Source organism: Drepanopeziza brunnea (assembly GCF_022702325.1).
Source record: "Drepanopeziza brunnea f. sp. 'multigermtubi' strain 214-2 chromosome Unknown ctg2, whole genome shotgun sequence".
Classification (NCBI taxonomy): Eukaryota; Fungi; Ascomycota; class Leotiomycetes; order Helotiales; family Drepanopezizaceae; genus Drepanopeziza; species Drepanopeziza brunnea.
In genome coordinates, this window is record NW_027094065.1 from 194,450 (window position 1) to 217,847 (window position 23,398).

Below are 23,398 nucleotides of genomic sequence, written 5' to 3' on the forward strand. Positions count from 1 at the left end.
TTATAATATATCACAAATTTATTTTCCGTCTATAATCGAGAGACCAACTTGTATAAACGATTGTACTTCATTGCGTCTATCCAACAATAACACAAGAAGACTTCGGGAAACACTGCTAGTTGGAAATTATACACCATGAGCATATTGAGCTGTTTCACAGGGATGCCCAGTTCGTGATACGCAGTTGTCGGAATATCAGCCGACGGTGTATCCATTTTACTCAATGTCAACAACCCGTTGGCCAGAAAGATAAGCTAGCTAGCTATATGCACGCTCGAGAATGAAGGGTCCTGCGCTCGGCGCGGACATTCAGAACTGAAGGACGGGAAAGAACTCAAGTGAGGCCTGAGCCGTGTCGTCGGTGACAACTGCTTAGCATGGCCCAAAAGGCAGAAGCAGACTACTGAAGTCTTCTGGCGCGGAGATGGGATCTTACTTAGCCTTGATTAAGATAGAAATCCAAGTACCCAGCTAAAGACTTAGTTAAAGCTTTCCCTCTCTTCTCCCACCGGTTACAGGGTTCTGCTCCAAACCATCTTTTGACTATGTCAAGATATCAGCGCGTGTTTACCTTTTCTTTTTTTTTTTTTTTTTTTTTTTTTTTTTTTTTTTTTTTGAAGCTCGAAGAACTTACATCAGGATAGAAACTTACAGCTTGCAGAAAGTCGTAGTCATAGAGCCACTCCAGTCCCCCACCTGCTTTCCAATACTCGTACTTGGGGTTGTTCTTGTCCATCCTCTGCGCCATCTTTTTGTCCCGTCTCCTCTGTTCCGGTCCGTCGGGCATGACTTTGTACTGTCCAGTCAGCAGAGCCATAGCTTGGATGCGTTCCGCCCTAGGCTTCCTAATCCTCTCGTATGCCTTCAATGCTGCCGGAATATCAGAGACCAATTTCGCTTGGGATATACACTCAGCGAGCACGGCGCCATCTTCTACTGCGCTAGCTGCCCCAGCGCCAAGATGGGGAACTAAGGCATGAGCCGCATCGCCCAGGATAGCCACTTTACCACTCTCGCTGACCCAGGTTTCCAAAGGTGGTAAGTGTGCAATCTTCCAAATGAAGCAATCCTCGGGCTTCACCAAGCTGACGAATTTCCGGACTCGAGGCTCAAACATAGATACGCATTGCTGCATTGCTTCCACAGACCCCTTCCGGAACGAGCTGGTGGAGTTTGCAGCGAGAGTATCGAGAGATTGCACAGTCGGATCAGTTGATGATGGATAGAAGATGAGGGTCATCCGGTAATAGGAGCCGGAGCTGTCTGGGCCGCAAATCATTTGCCGGCCCGGCCCGTACCAACCTAACATTGCTGTCAGGGAAGAAGGTATCATGAGAGATGAGAGCAGGGTGTTAAATGTCGGGACAGAGACTTGGACAGAAACTCACTGTGAATGGCACCACCTTCCATAAGTTCCGCCGTCAGGGGATCATTCCTCATTGCCTTTCCACTTATGTTGCACTGATATGCGATGCTTTCTGGAATCGGTTGTACGTCCATCCCAGCAAGGACTGATCTCCTCACAGTCGAATTTATACCTACCACAGTTAGAGTTTCTCTGAAACGGTGATTCTCAGCGCTTACCGTCTGCTCCAACAATCAGGTCTCCGCTGATTGTCTCTCCGTCCTCCAGAGTCACCGAAGGAACGCTCTCATCAATGCTCCTTATCCTACACGAGAGCCCCACCTCGACACCCATCTCAAGCGCTAGATCGTAAAGAAGTCTCTGGTATTTCGCTCTCGGTATTGCCATGACAGGATATCCAAACGCCGCCTCCATCGCGTCATAATTGACCTCCTCAAGCACACTCCCGTCTTCCCACCGGAACGTCGTGTTACCTCTCGGGACCGGCTCAGCATTCTTGAACGTCTCCCATATCCCATAAGCGTCTAACACACGAGCCGCGTTCGGCGGGATCATTAGGCTCCCGCCCAGCGTCTGAAGGACCGAGGTGCTTTCGAGGACCGCCACGTGGTGGCCTTTTCGCCGTAACCCGATCGCTGCGGCCAGGCCACCGACACCACCTCCGACGACAATTATGCCGAATGCTCGACCCTTTGTTTGCATCTTCATGGGCGCGGAATGAAGAGCGAATATGGTAAGTGATAAAATGATGGCTAGTAAAATGGTGGCTGGTGAAATGATGGCTGGTTAAATGAAGAGAAGGTTGACGATATGTTGAGGTACGAGTAAGAGTATTTATATGAACGAGAAACAACTTATATTTTTCAGCCGAGGCTTGACTTGGTGCAGTTCACACGGTATTGTTTAGAATATTATTCTAAAGGAAATCGGATTCGGTGCTCTTCTGGTCACGAAGTCTTTGGCTCAATTGAATACCGGTAAAACCTTAAGACAATAAGCTTTACGTATCACGTGTGTTATATGACAGCCCGGCACGTGTTCAGGGCTCTTCAAGTACGCGGAAACAGAATATTGCATCAGTCGTCGCCGAGAGCGTTTAATGTCAGTGGTGCCATGCAATATTTGCATGGGGTCCTCGCCTAAGTGACAATACAAAAGCGTTCCACGAAAACACTCTTATTCGTGACCTCCATGCCTCCATACTACCTGCATCCTAAATTTCCCCTCCCATCGCAACTAAGAAGACCACATACTATAATGCACCCAATCACTCATAGCCCCAAGGTTAGTATACAAGGTAGGCTTTCCCTTCAGCCCACACCCACCACCAGAATGCACCGTGCCCATTATCTCGAGCGTCGTTCCACGCAAACACTCTTATTCGTGACCTCCATGCCTCCATACTACCTGCATCCTAAATCTCCCCTCCCATTGCAACTAAGAAGACCACATATTATAACGCACCCAATCACTCAAAGCCCCAAGGTTAGTATACAAGGTAGGCTTTCCCTTCAGCCCACACCCACCACCAGAATGCACCGTGCCCATTATCTCGAGCGTCTCCGGGTTCCAGATCGGTCCACCAGAGTCATTAGGACAGCTGCCTTTCCCTTCCTCTCCGCCCGCGCAAAGCTCTTTCTGAGTAGCCGAGTTATACAAGGCAAAACACTCGTCCCGCGAAACGATCGGGACGTTGACCCAGCTCAGCTGGGCCGAGCCCTGCTCAACCTGGCCTTCGACCGTGTTTCCCCAGCCGGCCGTCATGGCGCTCAGGTTCAGGGGCGGGTCGTAGCCTTGGGGAACGACTTTCGCATAGCCGATCGTGTCTGAAGGCTGAAGAGGGGTTGCAAGATGCCAGATTGCAATGCTGTACGCAGCAGGAAAACATCGTCTTAGTAGTATGTTCGTTGACGCATGGGAATACGAGAAAAACTTACTCGTTCTGGCCCACGACGGGCCTGTATTCTGGATGAATCCTGATCTCTGTAATATTTGAGACAGTGCCACCTGATTGCCAGCACTGGTCCAAATCAGTTTATGGCCCTTGGGGCTCCAGCGTTTAGTGTACGTACGACAGATCCAGCACGAACGGTGACGTTCTCAGCAGGGACGTTGATCGAGCAATGGGCTGCGGTAAGCACAGTATATGCATTGAGCAAGGTACCACCGCACCACTGTCGCTCCCCATTGAGGGTAGGGGCAACGAGGAAGGGAAATTCTCCTGGCTGGGCGAGATTGCCACCCGCAACCCGAGCATTGATCTTGCTGAGTCCAGCGGCTGCGAGAGTAGATGGCGCCAAGGCTATTGCTAGCGATAATGCTTGGTTGAACATCATGGCGAGTAGCAAAAGTTTCCCTGTTCGTTCGATGTGCTCGAGGAATATGAGTGCACTGATCGAAAGAGTCTCATCGAACGTTGAGAAAAGCAAAGGTCGACGACAACGGTAATCAGCAAGGCCGTATTAGGATTTGATTATTTATACGGCTTTATCTATATGGACCATACAGCTAACCCAACGAGGTATTCCCCACTCCGAACGGTGGCTGCGCTACAAGCACGGAGCCAGAAGATTCGGCCAAGGCCTGACTATACAAATTGGCAAGGGGAAAGCTTGTGAGCTAATCTTAAGCTAGACATACTACGTAGTAGTACTACTACTAGTAGTATGCCGCGGTACAACTTAATACTTAGCGGATGAAGACTTTATGCTGCAGCTAGGACTCGAAGGATAGCGTTGCCTGAGTACTTTCAGCGCCAAGCTCTCACTAAACTATTTGTACTCGTGACTCTTGACACGTGCTCGAGTACATTTCCCCAGCCGAATATAATGCAATAGCCGCTCTTACTTATAATAACCATTAATGTTGATATTAGAAACGCTGAGTTCGATGACCTCGAAGATATTGAAGATACAATAAGGTATCTACTACTATCCCCCCCCATGAATAAATGTCGAAAGTATAATTTCGCAAGGAATCTTACCAGGGCTTAAACCAATCAACTTAAAAGGATTCAGCTTTGAAAAGTACCTTTGAGCCAGTATTTAGCCTATACAGTGGAGTTGACAGGGCTTTGAGCCATTAAGAAACCACCGCTCTATGATTTATGGGCCTAAACTGGGTCCGACATTTATTCATGGGGGGGGATAGTACGTCCCAGGCGTAAGTACCCACGGTACAGGCCTAAGTACTACTATTACCCCTCGAGGGTGCCTCAAAAGTCTAGTTTCCACTTTAAGCCCCCTGCTTACCCTACCCTCGAGGGGTAATACTTACGCCTGGGACGTAGTACGTAGTAGGTAGTACAACGTCACAGGCGTCACTGTTACACCCTGAGGGTAGGGCAACCAGGAGGTTTAAAGTGGAGATTTAGACTTTTAAGGCATCCTCGGGCTGTAACACCTAGGCCTGCACCGTGCTACTACTAGTATAGTTTATCGTGCCTTTACGTGCTTGCGCATAAGCTTGCTAAGCTGCTTAGCTTCGAGCGATATCACTTGATACAATCAGTCGGACAGAAATCGCGCTTCTATCAACCCTTTTCTTCTATTCTCATTGATCGTCGGTTTCGGCTTTAGTTACACTGCCCCTTTACCCGGTTTCGCCTCCTTTTATACTACTTACCTACCTATTACTAGCCCTCTATTAAAAGGTTTGACGATGATCTAAGGCAAGTAGGTAGAAGCTAAACCGACAATTAATACTTCGGAGCTAGGAATGATTTTTTTTTTTAGAATTCTGCTGACTTGCATGGTCTAAAAATAGCTCACCTATCCCCCTTTACTCCGTAATTTGTATGGTGAAGCCTTGGCCGAACCATTTGGCTCCGTACTTGTAGCGCAGCCACCTCTCGGGGTAGAGATTACATTATTAGATTAGCTGTACGGCCGATATAGCCGGAGCTTGTGGTCGATATACTACGTAGTACTACGTAATAGTAAATGGGTTCGGTTGCGCCGACGCCGCCAAGGCTAGATAAAGAATTAGTATGCAAAGTCATTTTTCCTTTATTATGGCTACTTAATCTGGCCCTAGTGTTAATAAAGTTGAAGTATTGCTACTCTCCCCCCATGAATAAATGTCGAAAGTATAATTTCGCAAGGGATCTTACCAGGGCTTAAACCAATCAACTTACGTATAAGGACTCACCTTTGAAAAGTATTTTTGGGCTATTATTTAGTTTATACAGCGGAGTTGACAGGGCTTTGAGCCATTCAGAAACCACCGCTCTATGATTTATGGGCCTAAACTGGGTCCGACATTTATTCATGGGGGGGGGGAGAGTAGCTTCTCTGTTAGTACTTATACTGTACTACTACTACAACGTCACAGGCGTAAGTCTTACTTACACCCTGAGGGTAGGGTAACCAGAGAGTTTAAAGCGGAGATGTAAACTTTTGAGGCACCCTCAAGCTTTAGCAATTCGGGGTGGGGAGTGGTACCGGTAGCTCCCATCTCTTTCTTTTTCTTTTAGTCTAGCACCCTTGCATAGTTCGATCTTACCTTAAAGGCAGTTAAGGGGTTATCTGGACGGTCTACGGACCGTTTTCGGACCGTTTCTTTTGAAGATGGTCCTCGACTTTCAGAACGGTCATTACCGGTAGACTAATCAACAGTTGACGTCGCAACTTTTCTGGCCCTTTCCTAAAGTGGACGAAAAAGAAATGTCTTTCGCCGCACTTTTCATAATGTGACTCGTCTTATAAACGATAACTGATTATAAAAATTCAAGATTCTGATATTGAACGATAGCGCCGATTTATAAAATCAAATTATAATGCGCTAGCTTCTCGATGCATTATTTTATTCGAGATATAAATTATTTAAAAGTTGAAGGTTTCGGAATTCCAGTCGTTTTGATCGGTTTAGAAAAAAAAAACTAACTGTGCAAATACAAATATTTCGAGCAACATAGTTCGCAATGATAAATAGTAGTAACTAACTTGGAAAACAAGATGCATCAATAATTTCGGATCACGCCGATTAGGTCATTCGATTTTTACTTCTACATTTAGATTCGTTATCGAGTTGTCTGAATAATTAGCTGAATAATTAGCTGAAATGTCGCGATTCTTAGCGGATTACCAAACTGATTTTGGTTTGTTCGACGGAAGACATCTTTTTTTTTTCGCCTACTTTAAGGAAGGCCTACTTTAATACTTTAAGGAAAGGCCCCTAAAGTTGCGACGTCAAGTCCCCCTATTATGAGATCTTGAAATGTCAACTCTGTGCAAGAGTGCTGGCAAGGCTTTTTGGAAGCCATTCAGAAACCACAGTAGAAAGCTCGGGGAAGGAAAGACCATCATTAATGACATCACGACTCACTAGCGCACCTTGGAAGTATATAGCATTTTGTACATCCTAGAAGTATAGTCATCCTCTCTTCTCTGGTTTCAACCGGGGTACATTTCTACCACCGCTCTACAAAGTATAGGGCTAGAGTGGGTTTGCACATGCATTCATACGCCGTACTGTCGGGTGATAGTAAAAGGGGGTCTTGGCAAGCTTGTGCATACCCAAATCCGAATCATCATCTTCTCCAACAACCACAACACTCTCACGCTCTACTCATTTCGACACAGATAAATACGCTAAGTCCCGATCTGCTGTCACATACGACCATAGACTGAGGAGAATTGGGCATCCCGTTCGCTCTGCCATACACAAGCCTCAGATCGGCAGATTAGTAGTTGGGTGGGTGACCACCAGCGAATACCTGCTGTTGTATGTTTTTGGTCTTTTTGTCATGTCTTCGAATCTAGCTTTGGCGTTTGCAGACTGGGTTCCATCTATTTATTTCGTATCCATCTATTTTATTCACTCGGCATAATATGATCAGTTATCAAGCTTTTGAAAAAAGTCCACATCTACTTTTAAATATTGATTCCCTTTTGATATGTATATTGCAAAACATCAGCTGTGATTTTCCAGCCGAGACTCTCTTACCGGCCTGCAAAAGAATACTGGTAGTATTGACTAGGTAGGTGTAGCAACAAGTCCTTTCTAGCTCTGTCTATCTATATAAGCTGAACTATTCTATCTGTAGCTATATAGTGAAGTAAGCAAAACCAACTTCACATCCCCTCTGCCCACCGACTCTGCGCCTCCCCTCCACATTCCCTCAGTAACCAATCCTGCGCCTTCAGCAAGGTCTCCTTCGCTTCAGCCTCCGTCATCCCCTCAATATCCTCCTCCGTGTCCGGATCCAGCCTATCCTCCCTCGGAAGCTCCTCGCCCATCCCAAACATCCTAACGCTGTTCTTCCAAGCAGCCTCGCACACCTCCTCAACACTGATCCCCTTGATGCCCGCAACAGCCCACGCAACCCTTCCAATGAAGCATGGCTCATTCCGTCCCTTGATCGTCGCGCCTTCCACCCATCTCTCTTTCTTGACACTCTTCCAGCCACCCCAGCCCATAGCCGGGTCTTCACCCTCCGCACTCTTTCTATTCCCTCTGTTGCTCCCTTGACCATTGTTGCCTCGTGCTGCGTTCCCGGCTTCTGCTTGCGGGGGAGGGGCAAGCTCTGCCCGCATTTTGGATAGTACTGCAGAGGAGGCGTGACTCGGCCGGATTTCGCACCACGGACCGTCCGTCTCGATGTGCAGTCGTTCGAGCGGGATGGCCTTGACCACCGCGCAGTTCTCTTCTGTCTTCATCGAGCACCCGTTGACGCCAATATGCCACCCCTGTGCCACCAGCTCTTGCATTTCCTCCAGTGTCCCTGTAAAGGAATGCACCACGCCTCTTTTCGGCAGTCTTCTTGAATAAATAGAAAGACACTCCATGAAATGCTCATGCGCGGCTCGACAGTGGAGGAAGAGGGGGAGTTGAAGCTTGACTGCTATATTGAGTTGGTAGTTGAAAGCGAGACATTGGATGTGTTTTGGGCAGAGCTCGAGACGGTCATAGTCAAGTCCTATCTCCCCGAAAGCCACCACTCTGTGTTCGTATTTGCCCTGGTCAGCCAAGGCCTCGAGCTTTTGTAAGACGGAAGGCGTGAGAGATGAGGCGTTGCATGGGTGGACGCCTATGGTTGCATAGACTGTGCCAGCTGGAGGAGATGTGTGTTAGCCATATATCTGAGTGACGGTTCCATACCAGTAGCCCAATCCGCTTTCTCATCCTTGAACGTGCTTCCCGAGCTTTCCCACTGAGAATCGCCTATTCCCCAAGTAAAAGAGCCAAACTTACGAAACTCATCGCACAGGTCAAGGGCGCGCTCAGAGTGCTTCAAATCGCTCCCCGTCACAATCAACTTCTTGCACCCCACGTCCCTCGCCCTACGCACCACATCGTGCAAATCGCTCGGGTGGCGCTGCGTACCGTTGTAGAGGCCGATGAAAACCGGATCAGTGAGATTGATGCCTATCTACTTTACAGGTGATGTATTAGTCGATGGCTCTACATATTTTCCTGGGGAGAGAGCTGGGTTGGTGATCAGAGGAGGGGGGTTCAAGAAGGGGCGTACATCGCAGAATCTCGGGACGTATGCTGACGCGGTCGGCGATATTGGTGATGGATTTTCATTCTCTTTTCCCCTCTCACTCGGCAAAGATGCCGGGTGGGTTGAAGTTGAAGGTGCTGCGCAGATAGGTAGTGTGAAAGATGACGGGGAAGGTTCTCCTGCGTCTGTATTTGTCGTCGGCATGTTTATCGGGATACGGCTCACTAAGTGTGGGTGTTTGGCGCTTAGTGTGTTGATTCGGAGACGTCGGGTGAGAGGCCGGTAGAACTTCATCTGCTTTAGATAATAGAGTCGTTTGCAGTAGTAGGTATGTTGGTAAGTCAACGAGGCTGTGAGGAAGCTGCGAGGCTGCGGTTTGGAGGGCTTGGCGTGACGTTGCGTTTAACGGGGACGAGACTCGCTTGCGTCAGGGGCTGGATTGATACTATACAATGTAAGCGAGGCGGGTGTAAACAAGAGGCTTGCATGGGGGAGCAGTGGCTCTGTATCGATTTATGCAGGGATACAGACAAGGGCACGAAGCGATTGGCAGAGGGGTGGATAAAGAAGAGAAACCACATCGACGCAGAGATTTTGGTTTTTCCTGACATCGGGCACGCCGGTTTGAAACCCGTCGTGAGCTCACCCACACGAGTCTTACATAAACTCTACAGTAGACACTGCTAGTTATCGCCTTGGCGGCCCTTCCCCGTTACTCCTCCGCTTCGTGGGGATGCATGGCTCGTGGTATGGATCCCTCGAGAATCCCGTATGTCTTGGCAACATACGACCCTTGATGGATAATTCCTTCAAGCCTATCCCGTGCAACGTCTTGCCAGAATCGTTATCCATAGTACACATAGTAGTATCAATCATTACTTCCGAATGTGAGACAGGCTCACACCCCACTTCCCTTGAACCCTTTAATCCTTCCATCCCTCACTACCCCGAGACTCACTCCTTCCTCACCCGTCATCCACCCGGGCATTTTCTCTCCATCCAAAATACCTTCTTCAACCAATCTCCTCACCCCAGCGAAAACATGATGTCCTTGAAACGTTACTCGCACATCAGGGCGCCAGCCTTCTGTCTGAACCTGATCCTCGTCGTCATCGTCGTCAGCCGAGAAATTTAGCGTGCTTCTTCTTCCACGTCGTTGTCGAGGAGCTGGACTCGCGTCTGCGCCCTCTTCATCCTCAGCAATAGAAATCCGGGTTCTGGGAAACTGATCCTGCATCTGTATATCTAGCCGCTCGATGCCCTTCCCATCATCCAGCAGCGCCGAATTTCCAAACCTCGACTTCGCCAGCAGCTTTCTTCTCTTGACCACGTCCTCGTCCTCCACCCTTTTCCTCTTCAACCCAGAGATCTCGAAGTCTTTGCCCTCGTCGTCTTCAGACTCTGGTGTAGGGAGCCGCAGATCCAACGGATTGTCCCCTTTCTTTATCCCCGCATAGATACCCCAACCCCCGGCACTCGCATTCCCCCGTCCCCCAGCCTTATTCTCAGCCAATGCCTCCAGGTTCCTCGCACTCAGATTGGTCGACTCCAGTTTGTACCTGTCCCTCGGCTTACTAAAAGCTTTGGGGATTCCCTCTAGCATCAATCTTCGTAGACTCCTGTTATCTGAGCTCGTTCCTGGGATAGAAGATGGCGCGAGAGAAACATAGATGTGGGGGCTTGAGTCCGGGAACGCTACGTAAAACGTCTTACTGGAATCGAATAGTTTCTGCTTGTGTAACGCGCGATTGGTGTTATATGGGCTTTCCAGGATGAAGACTCTGAGAATGAGAATTGGAAGCGTAGCATGGCGATCGAAGTTATAGTGCGCCTTCACATCGGGCAGGACCTCCCTCTGCAGATTTTTGACGAAGGTAGCTGGGTGGAAGCGTGGTACTGATGGCGGCTTGCTGTCTCCAGAAGGTGATAGCCGGACGAGTTTTAGGGCAGTCCATTTCTGGGAGGCAGGATGGTCATAGAAATACTGCATATCCGCCATGGCGAGCTGGTACAGCGAAATGCCATCCCGCCAGTCGCCCTCGATTATGCGATCCACGACATCGCGTTTGGAGCCTTTCTTGGACTGCAACTCGGTGTAGGTTTCGCGTAGGGCTAAGACTGATGAGGCGGGTGGGTAGATTTCTAGATCGCCATCTAAGCCTTCGGGGGAGAGGAGGCGCGGGGCGCAGTTCTCCTGGTTGCGCTCGTCGAGCCAGTCGAGCACGAGGTTGAGCATGGAGGGGCGCGACAGTCGGTGGAGGATTCTGAAGACGGCGGGGTGGGTTGCAGGGACGAGTTGTGTGGAAGAGAGGGCAGATGATGTTGGCACCGAGAGGGATGGCATGTTCTGATGATGGTTTGGTGGAGGGGCTGGAGGGGGTGGAGGGGGTGAAGGGGGTAATTGGCAAGGCTCGGGGCCGATGTTGTGTGAGATGAAATTCGCGCCTCGCCGCGCTTCTCCTCGATACCCGTACGCGCCAGATCACGTGCACAATGCTTAGTTGATTTACAGTCTAACCCGCCTGTTGTCAGCTCCACCCCGAGATCGAAAGCCGAAACAAAGGCCGAGTTATGCCGACAATCGTGTGGTTTTCTTTCATCCGCCCCACACCCTCATCCTCATCTGAGGGATCATCCTTTGAGCCCGAGTCCGAGCCCTCCCCCACCAAGGCAGAAGGAATCCGAAAGATGGCTTGAATCGAATAGGTAGGATAACAGAAGCACGAAGATGGATTAGCATATACTACGTGTTCATATATACTACTACATATATGTACATACACATACCCAGGTGCAGACAGACAGACATACGTGGTGACACCAGTACCGGTACCTTGACCTACGATGTTGCCGCCATGCATTCATCCGGGGCCCTTCTCGTGACATCTGACTAAGTAGTGCGACTGCATTTAACCCCCGGCATTGCGATAGTGGGGCGATAACGACCACTCGATTTCAAATGCCAATTGTTCCTCCCTCCGCTCCCCTTCTCACCCATCACGACCAACATACCACCAACACTTCAGAGCATAACACACCTCGACACATTACATTACCATACAATACAATACAGTACAATACAACATAACATACGCACGAAGCACAAAAGCCGGCTGGCGGGGACCTATCCAATCCGGTCCCCCCCTCCCCCCACTGCGGAACACGGCTTCCAATCGCCGCTTGCGAAGACAAAGACAAAGACTCCACGACTCGAGTCTTCCGACACACCACGCCGTCGCCTTTCCCTGTATACTTCCCTCAGCAGCGACTCCATCATCGCATTTTACGACGCCGAGGACTCATTCCCGTACCGCTACTTTATCAAGTCAACGCCCGCATGGCTTACAGTGCACCCAGCCGGGTCAACATGGTGGACTACATCGCGACTTTGAACACGGTGCCGGTCGAGGGGGAGATGCAGCCGGATCCGACCTTCCTCGAAGACGACCTGGCCATGTTCACGAATACCAATTTCTTCGACTTTGATCTGGGTCAGGACGCGGATCTGCAGCCGGTGGACTACACCGTGGATGGAAGGAGAGATCATACTATTGCGCCAGACTCCGTGGATATGAAGCCGTTGGAATTTTTGAATGGAGGTGAGCCAGGATTTACTTTCTTTCTTTCAACGTTTTGTGAGGTTCTTGTGTGCCTCGCTGTTTACTGCTGGTGGATTTGTTTGTGTTATTTTCTGCTCTTTCGGCTTTGTCAACGGTCTGCTCGACCACGAATAGTCAACGACCCCGCTGCAGCCGCAACTTTTGCAATTCGATCCGCCCGGCCATCTATTCGGCGCTTCTGCTTGGTTTGACACGGGCCAAGTTGTGGCTCTCTCGGGCCTCCTGGGTCTCCTGCAGCATCAGCTAGCATCATCGATCAGTCGAATTGCGCCATGTCACCTGACATTGCCTGCATCAACATCCCCATTACCATCATATCGGCAAACGGGCAAGTTGCCGGTTGCTCAAGGCTGGAGATCCCCCTCACTACGCTTGTATCCGCTCTCTGTTTTACATGTGGGACCAAAGAAGGAGGCTTTTTTTTTAAAAAAAAAAAAAAAAAAAAAAAAAGAGAAGCAATGCACTGACGATGTTCGCTTAGGTGACTTCCACTTCCCCGACTTCAACTCTTTTCCCCCCACGACCTTCACCGACACAACTCTTCCCCCCGCTCCAATCCAGACAAATCTACACCTCTACACCTCCTCCCCGGAAGCCTCCTCCCCTCTAGCCCAACCCTTCCTTGCAATCTCAACCCCCACCCGCACATCCACCAAGCGCAAGTCCGATTCCATCTCGGCCGGCTCGCCCACAGAGAACAGCGAAGACGCCGCTCGTAACGCCGCGGAAGAAGACAAGCGCCGCCGCAACACGGCCGCCAGCGCCCGCTTCCGCGTCAAGAAGAAGCAGCGCGAGCAAGCCCTCGAGCAATCCGCCAAGGCCATGAGCGATAAGGTGTCTGCTCTAGAAGGCCGCATCAACCAGCTCGAGACGGAGAACAAGTGGCTAAAGAACTTGATTACGGAGAAGAACGATAGCAAAGAGGACATCGCGACGTTGTGGAAGAAGTTCAGTGCTGGGAACGCCGAGAGGATACATCCTGAGCGCAAGGATGGAGTGGGAACCCAGGCGTGAACGTGGCCGCGGGCATGGGTGTGAGCATGAGCCAGAAATTCGGCGTCCTTGGATTGTGGTAGGTAGAGCTTTGACGGGATTCGATTTTGCATATGTGCTTGATCAGGTTCGCGCTGCGCTCTTTTCTAGACGCACATTTCATTAGCCTTTTTCTTCTATTGCATCGTTCGTAAGAGGAGCGTGGGAGCATAGGACCATGGTGGTATGGGTGGCCGCTTTTGACATGATAATGCGATCGAAACACGCTGGCTTGGGTTTGGGTGCATCCGGGATGTATTTACGAGCTTTTCAAAGCATATATATAAACAGCAAGCAATGTTAGTGGATGCGGAATCACCTGAAGTTACCAGTCACAAGTCACTGCTACACACAGTGCATATGAAATAAATAGAAAGTCATATGCTTTCTCTAAGAAGATGAATCTATTTTAAAGAGTCGTTCATGGGATGCTAACTTGACCCGGTCTTGGAAGATTCTAATTGTTGATGCCTTGAAGAGGGGCAGCTTGGGCCTTGTTTGCCAGGCGCCATTGATGAAGTCATCGCCAGTCTGTTTATCCGAAGTCTGGCAGAACGTGTATGCGACAGTACTGTAGCCAGATCCGCGGCTCTTAGTAGCCATGTCAAAGTAAGTATATCTTCACATCAGTTTCTTTGGAAACTTCAAAGCTAATATTTTCCAGCAACATCCTCTCTCTGCCTTTTCGCAAAACGAATTCCGTGTCCCTCTCAACTGCGATCAAACAGTACATCTCCAGCAAATATGACCAGCACCCGGACATGTTCAAGCAGGACCTCGAGGTCATCGATGCACTGCGGAGGGATGCTGTACATGTGAAGGAACCGCATACGAGCGGTATCAAGAAGATTTCTGCGTATGCAGGCCAGCTTTCCTGGATGGGGGGTAAATTTCCCATAGATGTGAGCGCCCCCTCATGTAGTCTGGACTTAAGCTGATGGCATTATCGTAGATTGGAGTCGACTTCACTTGGTATCCGGCGCTGGGGTACAACGTCGATCGGCCGATCTCCCAAAATAATCTCAAGTTCGAGCTGGCGAACATGCTCTACAACCTCGCCGCCCTCTACTCCCAACTGGCCATGTCCTCGAACCGCGGTACAACCGAAGGCTTGAGATCAGCATGCAACTACTTCTGTCTCTCTGCGGGTGTGCTATCCCACATCAAGAATGTGATAATTCCAGACCTGCGCTCTACGCCCCCCGAAGATATGGACGACTCAACCCTCGAATCTCTTCAGCAGCTTATGCTGGCACAAGCCCAAGAATGTTTTTGGCAGAAGGCGGTAATGGATGGATACAAAGATGCTTCTATTGCGAAGCTGGCTGCAAGGGTCTCGGACTTCTATGGCGCGGCAGGGGACTGGGGAGTGAAAAGTGAAGCGATCAGTTCGGAGTGGATACATCACACCACGGCCAAACACCACCATTTTGCTGCCGCAGCACAATATCGACAGGCATGCGATTGCTTGGAGAAGAGAAAATATGGGGAGGAAGTGGCTAGATTGAGGGACAGTATCTCTTGTGTCAACGAAGGGTTGAAGGAAGCGAGATACTTGAATAAATTGGTGTTAGGCGATCTGAATGGACTGAAGAATAAGGTTGCTGAGGATTTGAAGCGGGCAGAAAAGGATAATGACCTGATTTATTTGAGTAAGCTTCATTTAGCCCTTTTCAAGACTCGGCTAATTGTTTAGGCCCTGTGCCACCGAAATCTGAGTTGAAAATACTCGAGCGGGCGAACATGGCCGTTGCCAAAGTTCCGAAGGAGATCTCTGAGCCCGCTACTTTCATCGGAGACAAGGGAGAGTTTGGACCACCACTATTCGCCAAGCTCGTACCGTTCGCTGTTCATGTCGCCGCCAGCATTTATGAGGAGAGGAGAGACAGGCTTGTCAATACCAATATTGTCGAGGAGCTTGAAATCCTCACTACCAAGATCCATGATACCCTATCCTCACTTAACCTTCCCGGGTCTCTCCAAGCTTTGGAGAAGCCATTGGGATTGCCACCGAGTCTCACATCTCACGCCGAAGAGATACGGCAGGCGGATGCCCTCAATCGATTGCAGAGATCATTTTCCGATACTGCCAAACTCAAGGCCTCTGACGACGCTATGTTTGCTGAAGGTCGGGAATTACTTCAAGCCGAACAGTCCGAGAACGAAAAACTACTTATGAAATACGGAACCGACAGATGGACACGTCTGGACTCCAAGTCTGCTGCTGCGAAACTGCACACCCAAGTCGGTGAGATCGAAGGTTACCTCAGAAGCGCTCAGAACAGTGATCAACTCGTCATAAGCAAATACCGCGAATGCGAAGACATGCTACGCGTTCTTTCGAGCTCCGACCGTGACATTGCGAATTTTGTCCCGAGCAGTCGCCGCGCAGCCATTCCACCCAAGATAGAAGAGGAAGTAGTTCGGTTACGGAAAAGTCTTGATGAGCTCAAGCGCCTTGAGAATCGGAGAGGGAGGAAGATTGCAGCCTTGCGCGACAAGGCCAAGAAGGACGATATCAACAATAGTATTCTCAATGAGGCGGCGCGCCTGGAGCGGGATTATCCCAGCCAGATCCTGGTGCCTGCGCACTTTGAAGAATTTTTCGAGCACCGGTTGTCGAAATATGATGCTGATCTTGCGAGTCTGAGAGCGGAGGCTGAGGAGCAGGACCTTCTGATTAGTCAACTCGAGACTGCAAATGCAGCTTTCGTAATGGCGAGGAAGGGCGATAACAGTTCAAGAGAACGCGAACAGGCGCTGCAGCGGCTAGAAAATGCATATTTCAAGTATAAGGAGATAGTCAGCAATTTGGAAGTTGGGAGGAAGTTCTACAACGACCTGGCGAAGATCGTGGGCCGTTTCAGAGACGGAGCGAGGGCGTTTGTGTACGAGAGGAGGGAAGAGGCCATGCGGATGGAATCGTGAGTTCTCTCTCTCTCCTCCTTTCCACTCATTCCCCTCCCCCCTTCCTTACTCTGAACATATCAAACTGACCAGCCCCCCTCCCTCCCTCAGCGACCTCGCCCTCCCTCCACTCTCCTCCCTCAAGCTCCGTCAACAACAAGAGGCCAACCCTCCCACCCCTCGCACTTACAACTCTCCTGCCCCTCCCCAGCCCCGCGCCCCAAACAACGAAGACTCGCACATCCCAGCCCCGGTCCCCCAACGCGCGGGACCCAATCTGACAAGCCCCACGGCTGTCGTCCCGGCGACCTGGAATCCAGACATGGGCATCAAGTTCGGCGGCGTGGGGGGTGCTAGTGGCGGGAACGGTGGTGGACCGGGCGAGAACATGGCGCCGCCGCCACCGCCGCCGCCACAGCAGCAGCAGCAGCAGCAGCAGCAGCAGCCACAACAAACGTGGGATCCGAATCGGGGCTTCAAGTTTGGGTAGTCTACTCCCGGTCTACTTCTAGTCTAGCCTGGCCACAACACATCCGCCGGGGCAGGGCAGTTTTCAAAAAACTGGAGTTGGTAGATCGGTCGGTTAGCCTAAAAACCGGGGGGTTTTTTTTGGATGTTTTTTTTTGATGCATAGCGAGGAGACTGATTGATCATTATTATTTGGGGCGGGGGGGAGGGAGGGAGGGAGGTTTCACGAACAGATAGAAGAAGAGAAAAAACGTAAAAGCGATCATGACGAGCGGGAGCATGGTATGCATAGGTGAAAAAATCGATTAGAGGAGCTAGCTATATACGACATTTATCAAGGGCGTGAGTGGCTGGCTGGCTAATAAAAAGCAGTTCGTGATGTGCTTTCAATCCCGTATCGACTCTTTCTTTTAGTCTTTAATCGTCAGCTATGAAACCAATGTGGAGCTAGAACATCATGTCATCACGACAGTATCAGATGATAGAAGTTGATAGACGCTTAAGTTTAAGGTTCAATTATTTGTGCGTAGGTCAGCACGTCACATCATTTTCAGTCACAGATCAAGACGTCACCATCACCATCACGAACAATTGGAAGTAGCATAAAGCCAAGCTTGGATTTCATGGCATAGCATGCAACGTATGCAGAGCACAAGCTCATGTTGATGTTTTCGATCTCTCTCCTCTCTTCTCAACTCTCCTCCCAAATTTTCCTTTCACCCATCCCATCCCAGCTGGTCCAGTCATGCCAGGCAAAGCCGACGCCAGGGCCGATCCTTTTTGGTACTTTTTGGTATCTCCCCCCCATCGCCCCAGACCCGTCCCCCTATGCCACAAATACAATACTAATGCACGCTATTTTGTACAGACAATTGAGCCCTCCTTCTCTCCGAGCAAGAAATGTGATGTGGCCGCTCCAAAGCCCAACCAAAGTTGCCTCTCCAATCGCCAGTCCAGCACACTTGTCGTATTCAACAAACCCTTCAGGAAAGTTCAGACCCAAGCTCAAATGGAAAAAGAAAAGAAGCAAAGAAGAGAAAGAAAAAGAGAGAGAGCGAGAGGGAAAAAAAAAAGAGAACCTGGTGTGTATTATAATATTCCCCGCAAAATCAGACGCCCGCCCCACCAGCCGTTAGAGAAAGCCTTCGGTTTGCGCCATTGTGTCATCTATGAGGAATTCCAATCGCTAAAACGCTGTTCAAAAGTGGGTATCAAATCAATCGATCGGTTATAACGCAAAGTTGTAGGGAATGAATGAGTGCGGCGGATGTGTAGTAGTAGGTGTGATTGTGTGTGTGATTGTGTGTGCGTGTGTGTTTGGATGGTATCGCGACATCAAGCTTCTTCAGTCATTGACCATGCTCATCAGGTCGGTGCCTGAATAGCCACGCTGGGTTGTCTCTCCCGAGTATGTGTCCACGAGAAGAGGTCGAACTTGGCAGACCCGGGGGGGGCGGCATTCCAGGGATTCTGGCCATCAGTCGGAGTGTGCCGCGGCTGTAGCGTCTCACGTGGCTCCAGAAGCAGACTCTTGCGGTAGTATTGTTGCACGTTCTCGTTCTCGGACGAGGACTTGACACGAACAATCTGCGCTTGGATCCACTCCTGTAACTCAGGGACATCAGCCAGTCGGTAAGGAATTTGGAACCGTTGGAGTTCGCCTATGATCTTCGCGGTTCGGGTATGCTTGTCAAAGTTGATGACGGGCATCCCTTCGCTGTCACCAAGACCCGGGAGTTGCCTGGTTGCTGCATTGCCGGCATCGACGAAGGTGAGATCAGTGAGATACATTCCCACGAATGGAAGGCAGGGAGGCACGTGGTCGTGGAGTCTTCGTCGCAGAACAGCGTAGTTCTTGTCCGTCTCAACAATCGCTTGAAGGGCCTTGAGCATATCCTTTCGTTTCTGCGAGACCACATCCCAAGTCTTCTTCAAGCGGACGATAGTGGAGGAGTTGAGGGAACAGATGATAGCCATCAACGAGTCGTAGTTATTCAGTTCCAAGCACTTATGTGCGATTTTGATCCATTGCTTGATGATTATGGCGCGCTTCTTCGCATCGTCGTATTGGAGAATCGTGTCGGCAACCAGGTTGGAGAGATCTGTGGAAAGGGTCGACATAGCTCTGACATTGACCGCATTCGATCCAGATCGCTTGGTCCATTCTGAGCCGAGTAGTTCCTCGGGCATGATGGAGCAGAAAATGTTCATTCCCCGGATGGTCAATTGACGCGCCATCTCCAAGGGGTCGATCTCAAGGATAGTAGGCGTACTTCCCCCCATCTTCCAGTTCTTCAGCAAGCCAATTTGGCTCTTGGTTAAGTTGACGGGAGGGAGCGGGGTGTCAGCCGGGATGTACTGTGCGATTGAGGTCGAGGTCTTGCCCATCGATGACACCAATCGGGGTACGAGAGGTCCGTCGTTGTTGGATACCTTTTGGGACAGGTCAAGTAGTCTCTTGCCTGCCGCAGGAAGCGTCTGCGTGAGTTGTTGCTGAGCAAATTGTTGAATGGTCTCGAGAGCATCGTGGTCGGAAAGATCTCTCCAGTGCGACTCCAGCCATCCCTTGAACACATTATACACCCGCAACCGTACAGGACCTGCGATGTGTGGGCTCTCGGCGACGTAGTCGAACCGTTCGACCAGAGCACGTGCAAGTTCGACTGGGGTGACGAAGAGTCGAAAGGTGAGGTAGAAGGTGGATACGAAAATCGAGTCGGGCGTCGAATCATGGGTGGTGAGTCTCTCAACGAGAGCTGGGAGAGTTCCACCGGTAATCTGACCCTCCTTGTTGTGAAGCAACTCGTGGGCGAACGTTCTTTCGAGCATCTTCGACTCACCTTCGTCGAGATCGTCTGTGAGAGTAGAGGAGTGGCTGGCGGTGACGCTGATATCGGAGATCGAGAGTTTCTGTCTCGGAACGTAATGCGACATATCTGGAGTGGTCGCTCTCGTGGAAGTCTGCGAGAGCAAGCTTGATTCCGAGTCGCGCATACTGCTGAGGTAGGTGCTGCTTTGTCCTGAAGTTGAGATCGCCATACTGTCGCTTCGGAAGGAAGATTGGAATTCGCTGTCGGGAGCGGACGAGTTCTCTGAGGGGCAGTATTCCTCCTGCGGGAACAATGGGCTTGTCATCTTCGGTAATGGAGGCAATAACGAATTCCGCGAAGATCGGTTCGAAGAGGCAGTGGTCGCGCTGTCGGGCGCCTCGTACTCGACGACTGGTTCCAGTACCTTCAGCGACAGTTGCGTTTCCGTCACGTCAGTCGGGGTTGAGAATGCCGATGGTTGTGGGACATTGGGCAGAGGCTTTTCGTAAATTGATTTCGGAACAATCAGCGGCGGGGGACACGGTCGGCTCGCGCTCTTGGGCAGGCTGTTCTTCTCTTCCTCTTCGGCTGCTGGTACTGCTGCTTGCTCCCCCGGAGTCTTCTGCGCGTCGAGGCCAATGGACGCCACATCGATACCCAACTCGGGATCAAACTCGAAGTCTCCGATCCGCTCAATCACATACTTGGTCTTCGCAACACACTCTCCCGCAGCTTTCACGCATCCCGTAGCTGCCATGAGGAGACGTCCGTTGTCTTGCGGCATGACCACGTCCTCATCTTCCAGCCCCGACGAGGTGATGATCTCTCGCGCCGCTCCTACTAGCTTGTTGATCCGGTCGTACATGGCCTCGCGTGCCGCGTTCAAGGTCTCGGCGCTCAGTTTGTCGTGCACACAGATCGACTCCACGACCAGAAGAAGCTCTCGTCCTGCCGTGACGGACTGTCGTACCGTCGCAATGAGATCAGCGGAGGACTGCGACTGGAGGTGCAGACGTCCTATGAATGATCCGAGGTACGAGAGAAAGATGTCATGCCGGGAATTCAGACGTTCCGACACGAGATTCTGGCGTTGCGCAGCCGGTATGGAGGCTGACAACCGGTGCGAGACTGACTGTCGCTTTACCTGGAGGGAAGACGGCCTGGCAGTGGGAATGGATTGCGGGCGGCCACTCGTGCTATGCGCACTGTGTATTGCGGGACCCGTGTTGGGAAGATTGCTCGACATCCGTTTGTATGACAGCCGCTTTGTTTGTTGTTCTTCGGCCCGTTGTGATGATGAGAGGCCGCTTGCCGAGCTGCGACTCGAACTTCTGCGGGATGCCGCATCCGCATCGCATGCAGGGTCGAGCTGCTGGGCTGCCTCAAATGACGTCGAATCTGCTGGAGGAGTTGGGGGATTGTACGCCTCTTCACTAACTGTTGTGATCACTCGATGGACTGGGTTCTGCCGCGACCGAGTATCATCTTCCAGGACATCCAAGAACCGGACCCCCCTGGTCACAATCTTGAATGCCTTCAATATCATCTCGTCCATAGTGTCACTGAGCTCATGCGCGTCGACCGTGGCGGCCGCGTGATCCTGTAATTTCTTCGCCGTCTTGACTAACGATGACAGGTCGGACAGCAGAGCCTTGCGGTTCTTACGCAGACCTTCGTTGCGCTGGATAGCAGGACAATCTCTTGTCAGGCAATTCGATTTTTCCTATCAACCGTCAGCTTTTCATTTCCTTCAGATCTGGCTATCATCCCCACTGACTAGTAGATAGCGGACGCCGGCGATGATTCCGCGCATGAATTCCTGGTTGCCAAAAATCTCTCTGTCACTGACGATCCCACTCCTCATCAAGTCCCAGAAATTCAAGAGTGCCTTCAACAGGTTCCGCATTGCTTCCGGGTCGAATGCTTCGCAGTAGTTTGTGGGTAGCCAGCCTCGGGCGCCTGTCAGGAGCAGCGTCCCATCCGCCCAGCCATTGGTGTGTATCGAATGCACCAGGACCACGTCGCCCTCATTCAAAGATAGCGTTACAGTCGAGTCGGACATCGTGTACGTCGGATGAAAGGGATAGAAGGCCCGTAAAAAGGGGTGGAACACTGGCCGTGCAGGCTCTATGTCTTGGTCGAGGTCCTCCAGGGAACCATCGGGTGTTGCTGGTGGAGTCATCTGGGACTGATTGCGCGAGTCTCCGATCTTGCTCATACTCCTCGAGGAGTCGCTTCTGCTATGCCGAGAGGATACACTGGACGCACCAGACCTGTCCTTGTTGATAGACAGCGGTGCTACGTAGGCACTGGATCGCGCCGGGTAATCGCTCTCCTTCAACATGATGGGCAATCCTATATGGCTACCATGGAAGTCGTTGGTGGTATCTCGTCGGCTGTTTCTCGACCCTTCTCTCCTGGTAGTATTCCAAGCGACTCTTCAAGCTCCCACAACGCGCGGTGATGTGATCGAATCGCGAGACGAACAGGTTGGCTCTAGAGGATACTTTCTGCGACTGCAGTCCAAGTGGCCACGGACAATTGCGTGACGAGTCCTGCTTTCCGTATCTGCCTTTCGTTCTTCCTTGCTCTGCGATTGCGAATGGTCCAGCGATCTGGCGATCTGCGCGAAAGGGTACCGTTAGCAAGCCCGTCTATGACAGCAATATCTAATGTTGTTCTGAGGGTAGGAAGCGGGTGTATGAGGAATGCAGTGAGGGGCCTAGGAATGTCGCGAATATCTCAAGCGGAGCGGAAGCCTGCATACCAATTCGGGTCGAGTCAAGGGTTTCGGGCTCCTCAAGTCCGTCCTCGTTATGCACAGACTAGACAGGCAACGGCACGGCAGAGGGTAGTGCCTGTGCCCGATCCAGGCGTATTTGAGGGGGGAACCTGGGGGGCGGGCTTGGACGTCGAAACGTTTGGTAGGGATCGCCGGCCTTCCAACAGTCGCAATGGCCCTATCGTACACTATGATCTGGGGATAGTTTTGTTTGTTTGTTTTTTTTTTGACTCCGATAGACGAGCAAGCCGGATCCTGGAACAGAGAAAGGAAATCCGGTGCTTCGGAGTTTCGAGGTCCGCAGAGGGTATTGCCAACGACAATTGACGTGTCAGGCTGCTGCTGCTGCTGCTGCTGCTGCTGCTGAGGGAGGGAGAGAAGATCAGGAGCTGGGGTCTCGGAGAGGTGTCTTTGTGTGTATTCGTGTTTTTATGAGTCCGCAGCCGGAAATCCAGTCGTCGGACTGCACAGCCAATGCATGAAACGGGGAGAGTTGAAGAAGGGACGGGTAGGGAACTTGCTAGCACAAGGCTGTCGTTTTCTCCAACCAGCAGCGAAGCCGTGGAGTCAGCAGAGGCGATCGATTGATCGCGCGGAGGGGGATTGTCGGTTATCGTTTGTCGTTGTCCGGTAAGGGATGCGAGATCCGCGGCGAAAAGTGGTGTCTCTGCTCGAGTCGGCACGGAAAGGGAGGACGGGCGGGAAACGAGGACGAGGGATGAGGTTGAGGTTGAGGTTGAGGTTGAGGTTGAGGTTGAGGTTGAGGTTGAGGACGAGGTTGAGGTTGAGGTTGAGGTTGAGGTTGATGTCGAGGATATCAAATCGACAAGTCAAGGAATCATCAATGAATCTATCGTGACTTCCAACAACGACGAACCAACAACGAAGGAACGGATAGGTAGGAAGGAAAGGAAGAGAAAAGGGACAAGAAGGCACGTCACAGGTCGGTAGGTAGTAGTAATAGCA

The 23,398-nt window shown here is 50.9% G+C and overlaps 7 protein-coding genes across 8 annotated transcripts; 2 read left to right on the forward strand and 5 right to left on the reverse strand.

Annotated features, from left to right (window-relative positions):
- Positions 1-254: 254 nt before the first annotated feature.
- On the reverse strand, positions 255-2,074 carry L3040_001250 (uncharacterized protein; the record flags this gene model as incomplete). Of its 2 annotated transcripts, none has more annotated exons than XM_066156676.1 (6): positions 255-345; positions 437-471; positions 517-543; positions 653-1,302; positions 1,389-1,538; positions 1,585-2,074. In XM_066156676.1, 6 exons carry the CDS (start codon positions 2,072-2,074, stop codon positions 255-257), a joined length of 1,443 nt encoding a protein of 480 aa, XP_066012707.1. The 2 variants fall into 2 exon arrangements, with proteins under 2 accessions (XP_066012707.1, XP_066012708.1); XM_066156677.1 differs by having other exon boundaries at positions 635-1,302.
- Positions 2,075-2,803: 729 nt separating this feature from the next.
- Positions 2,804-3,702, reverse strand: L3040_001251 (uncharacterized protein; the record flags this gene model as incomplete). Its single annotated transcript, XM_007292811.2, has 3 exons — positions 2,804-3,233; positions 3,304-3,386; positions 3,439-3,702. 3 exons carry the CDS (start codon positions 3,700-3,702, stop codon positions 2,804-2,806), a joined length of 777 nt encoding a protein of 258 aa, XP_007292873.2.
- Positions 3,703-7,440: 3,738 nt separating this feature from the next.
- On the reverse strand, positions 7,441-9,017 carry L3040_001252 (uncharacterized protein; the record flags this gene model as incomplete). The annotated part of the gene is made up of 3 exons (XM_066156678.1): positions 7,441-8,420; positions 8,561-8,738; positions 8,838-9,017. The coding sequence occupies 3 exons, from the start codon at positions 9,015-9,017 to the stop codon at positions 7,441-7,443; spliced, it is 1,338 nt and encodes a 445-aa protein (XP_066012709.1).
- A 694-nt stretch (positions 9,018-9,711) lies between these two features.
- On the reverse strand, positions 9,712-11,157 carry L3040_001253 (uncharacterized protein; the record flags this gene model as incomplete). The annotated part of the gene is made up of 1 exon (XM_007292813.2): positions 9,712-11,157. The coding sequence occupies one exon, from the start codon at positions 11,155-11,157 to the stop codon at positions 9,712-9,714; it is 1,446 nt and encodes a 481-aa protein (XP_007292875.2).
- Positions 11,158-12,180: 1,023 nt separating this feature from the next.
- On the forward strand, positions 12,181-13,447 carry L3040_001254 (uncharacterized protein; the record flags this gene model as incomplete). Its single annotated transcript, XM_007292814.2, has 2 exons — positions 12,181-12,412; positions 12,915-13,447. 2 exons carry the CDS (start codon positions 12,181-12,183, stop codon positions 13,445-13,447), a joined length of 765 nt encoding a protein of 254 aa, XP_007292876.2.
- A 619-nt stretch (positions 13,448-14,066) lies between these two features.
- Positions 14,067-16,862, forward strand: L3040_001255 (uncharacterized protein; the record flags this gene model as incomplete). Its single annotated transcript, XM_066156679.1, has 5 exons — positions 14,067-14,074; positions 14,130-14,367; positions 14,418-15,117; positions 15,162-16,389; positions 16,484-16,862. 5 exons carry the CDS (start codon positions 14,067-14,069, stop codon positions 16,860-16,862), a joined length of 2,553 nt encoding a protein of 850 aa, XP_066012710.1.
- Positions 16,863-18,205: 1,343 nt separating this feature from the next.
- On the reverse strand, positions 18,206-21,994 carry L3040_001256 (uncharacterized protein; the record flags this gene model as incomplete). Its single annotated transcript, XM_066156680.1, has 2 exons — positions 18,206-21,373; positions 21,428-21,994. The coding sequence occupies 2 exons, from the start codon at positions 21,992-21,994 to the stop codon at positions 18,206-18,208; spliced, it is 3,735 nt and encodes a 1,244-aa protein (XP_066012711.1).
- Between the last annotated feature and the right edge of the window lie 1,404 nt (positions 21,995-23,398).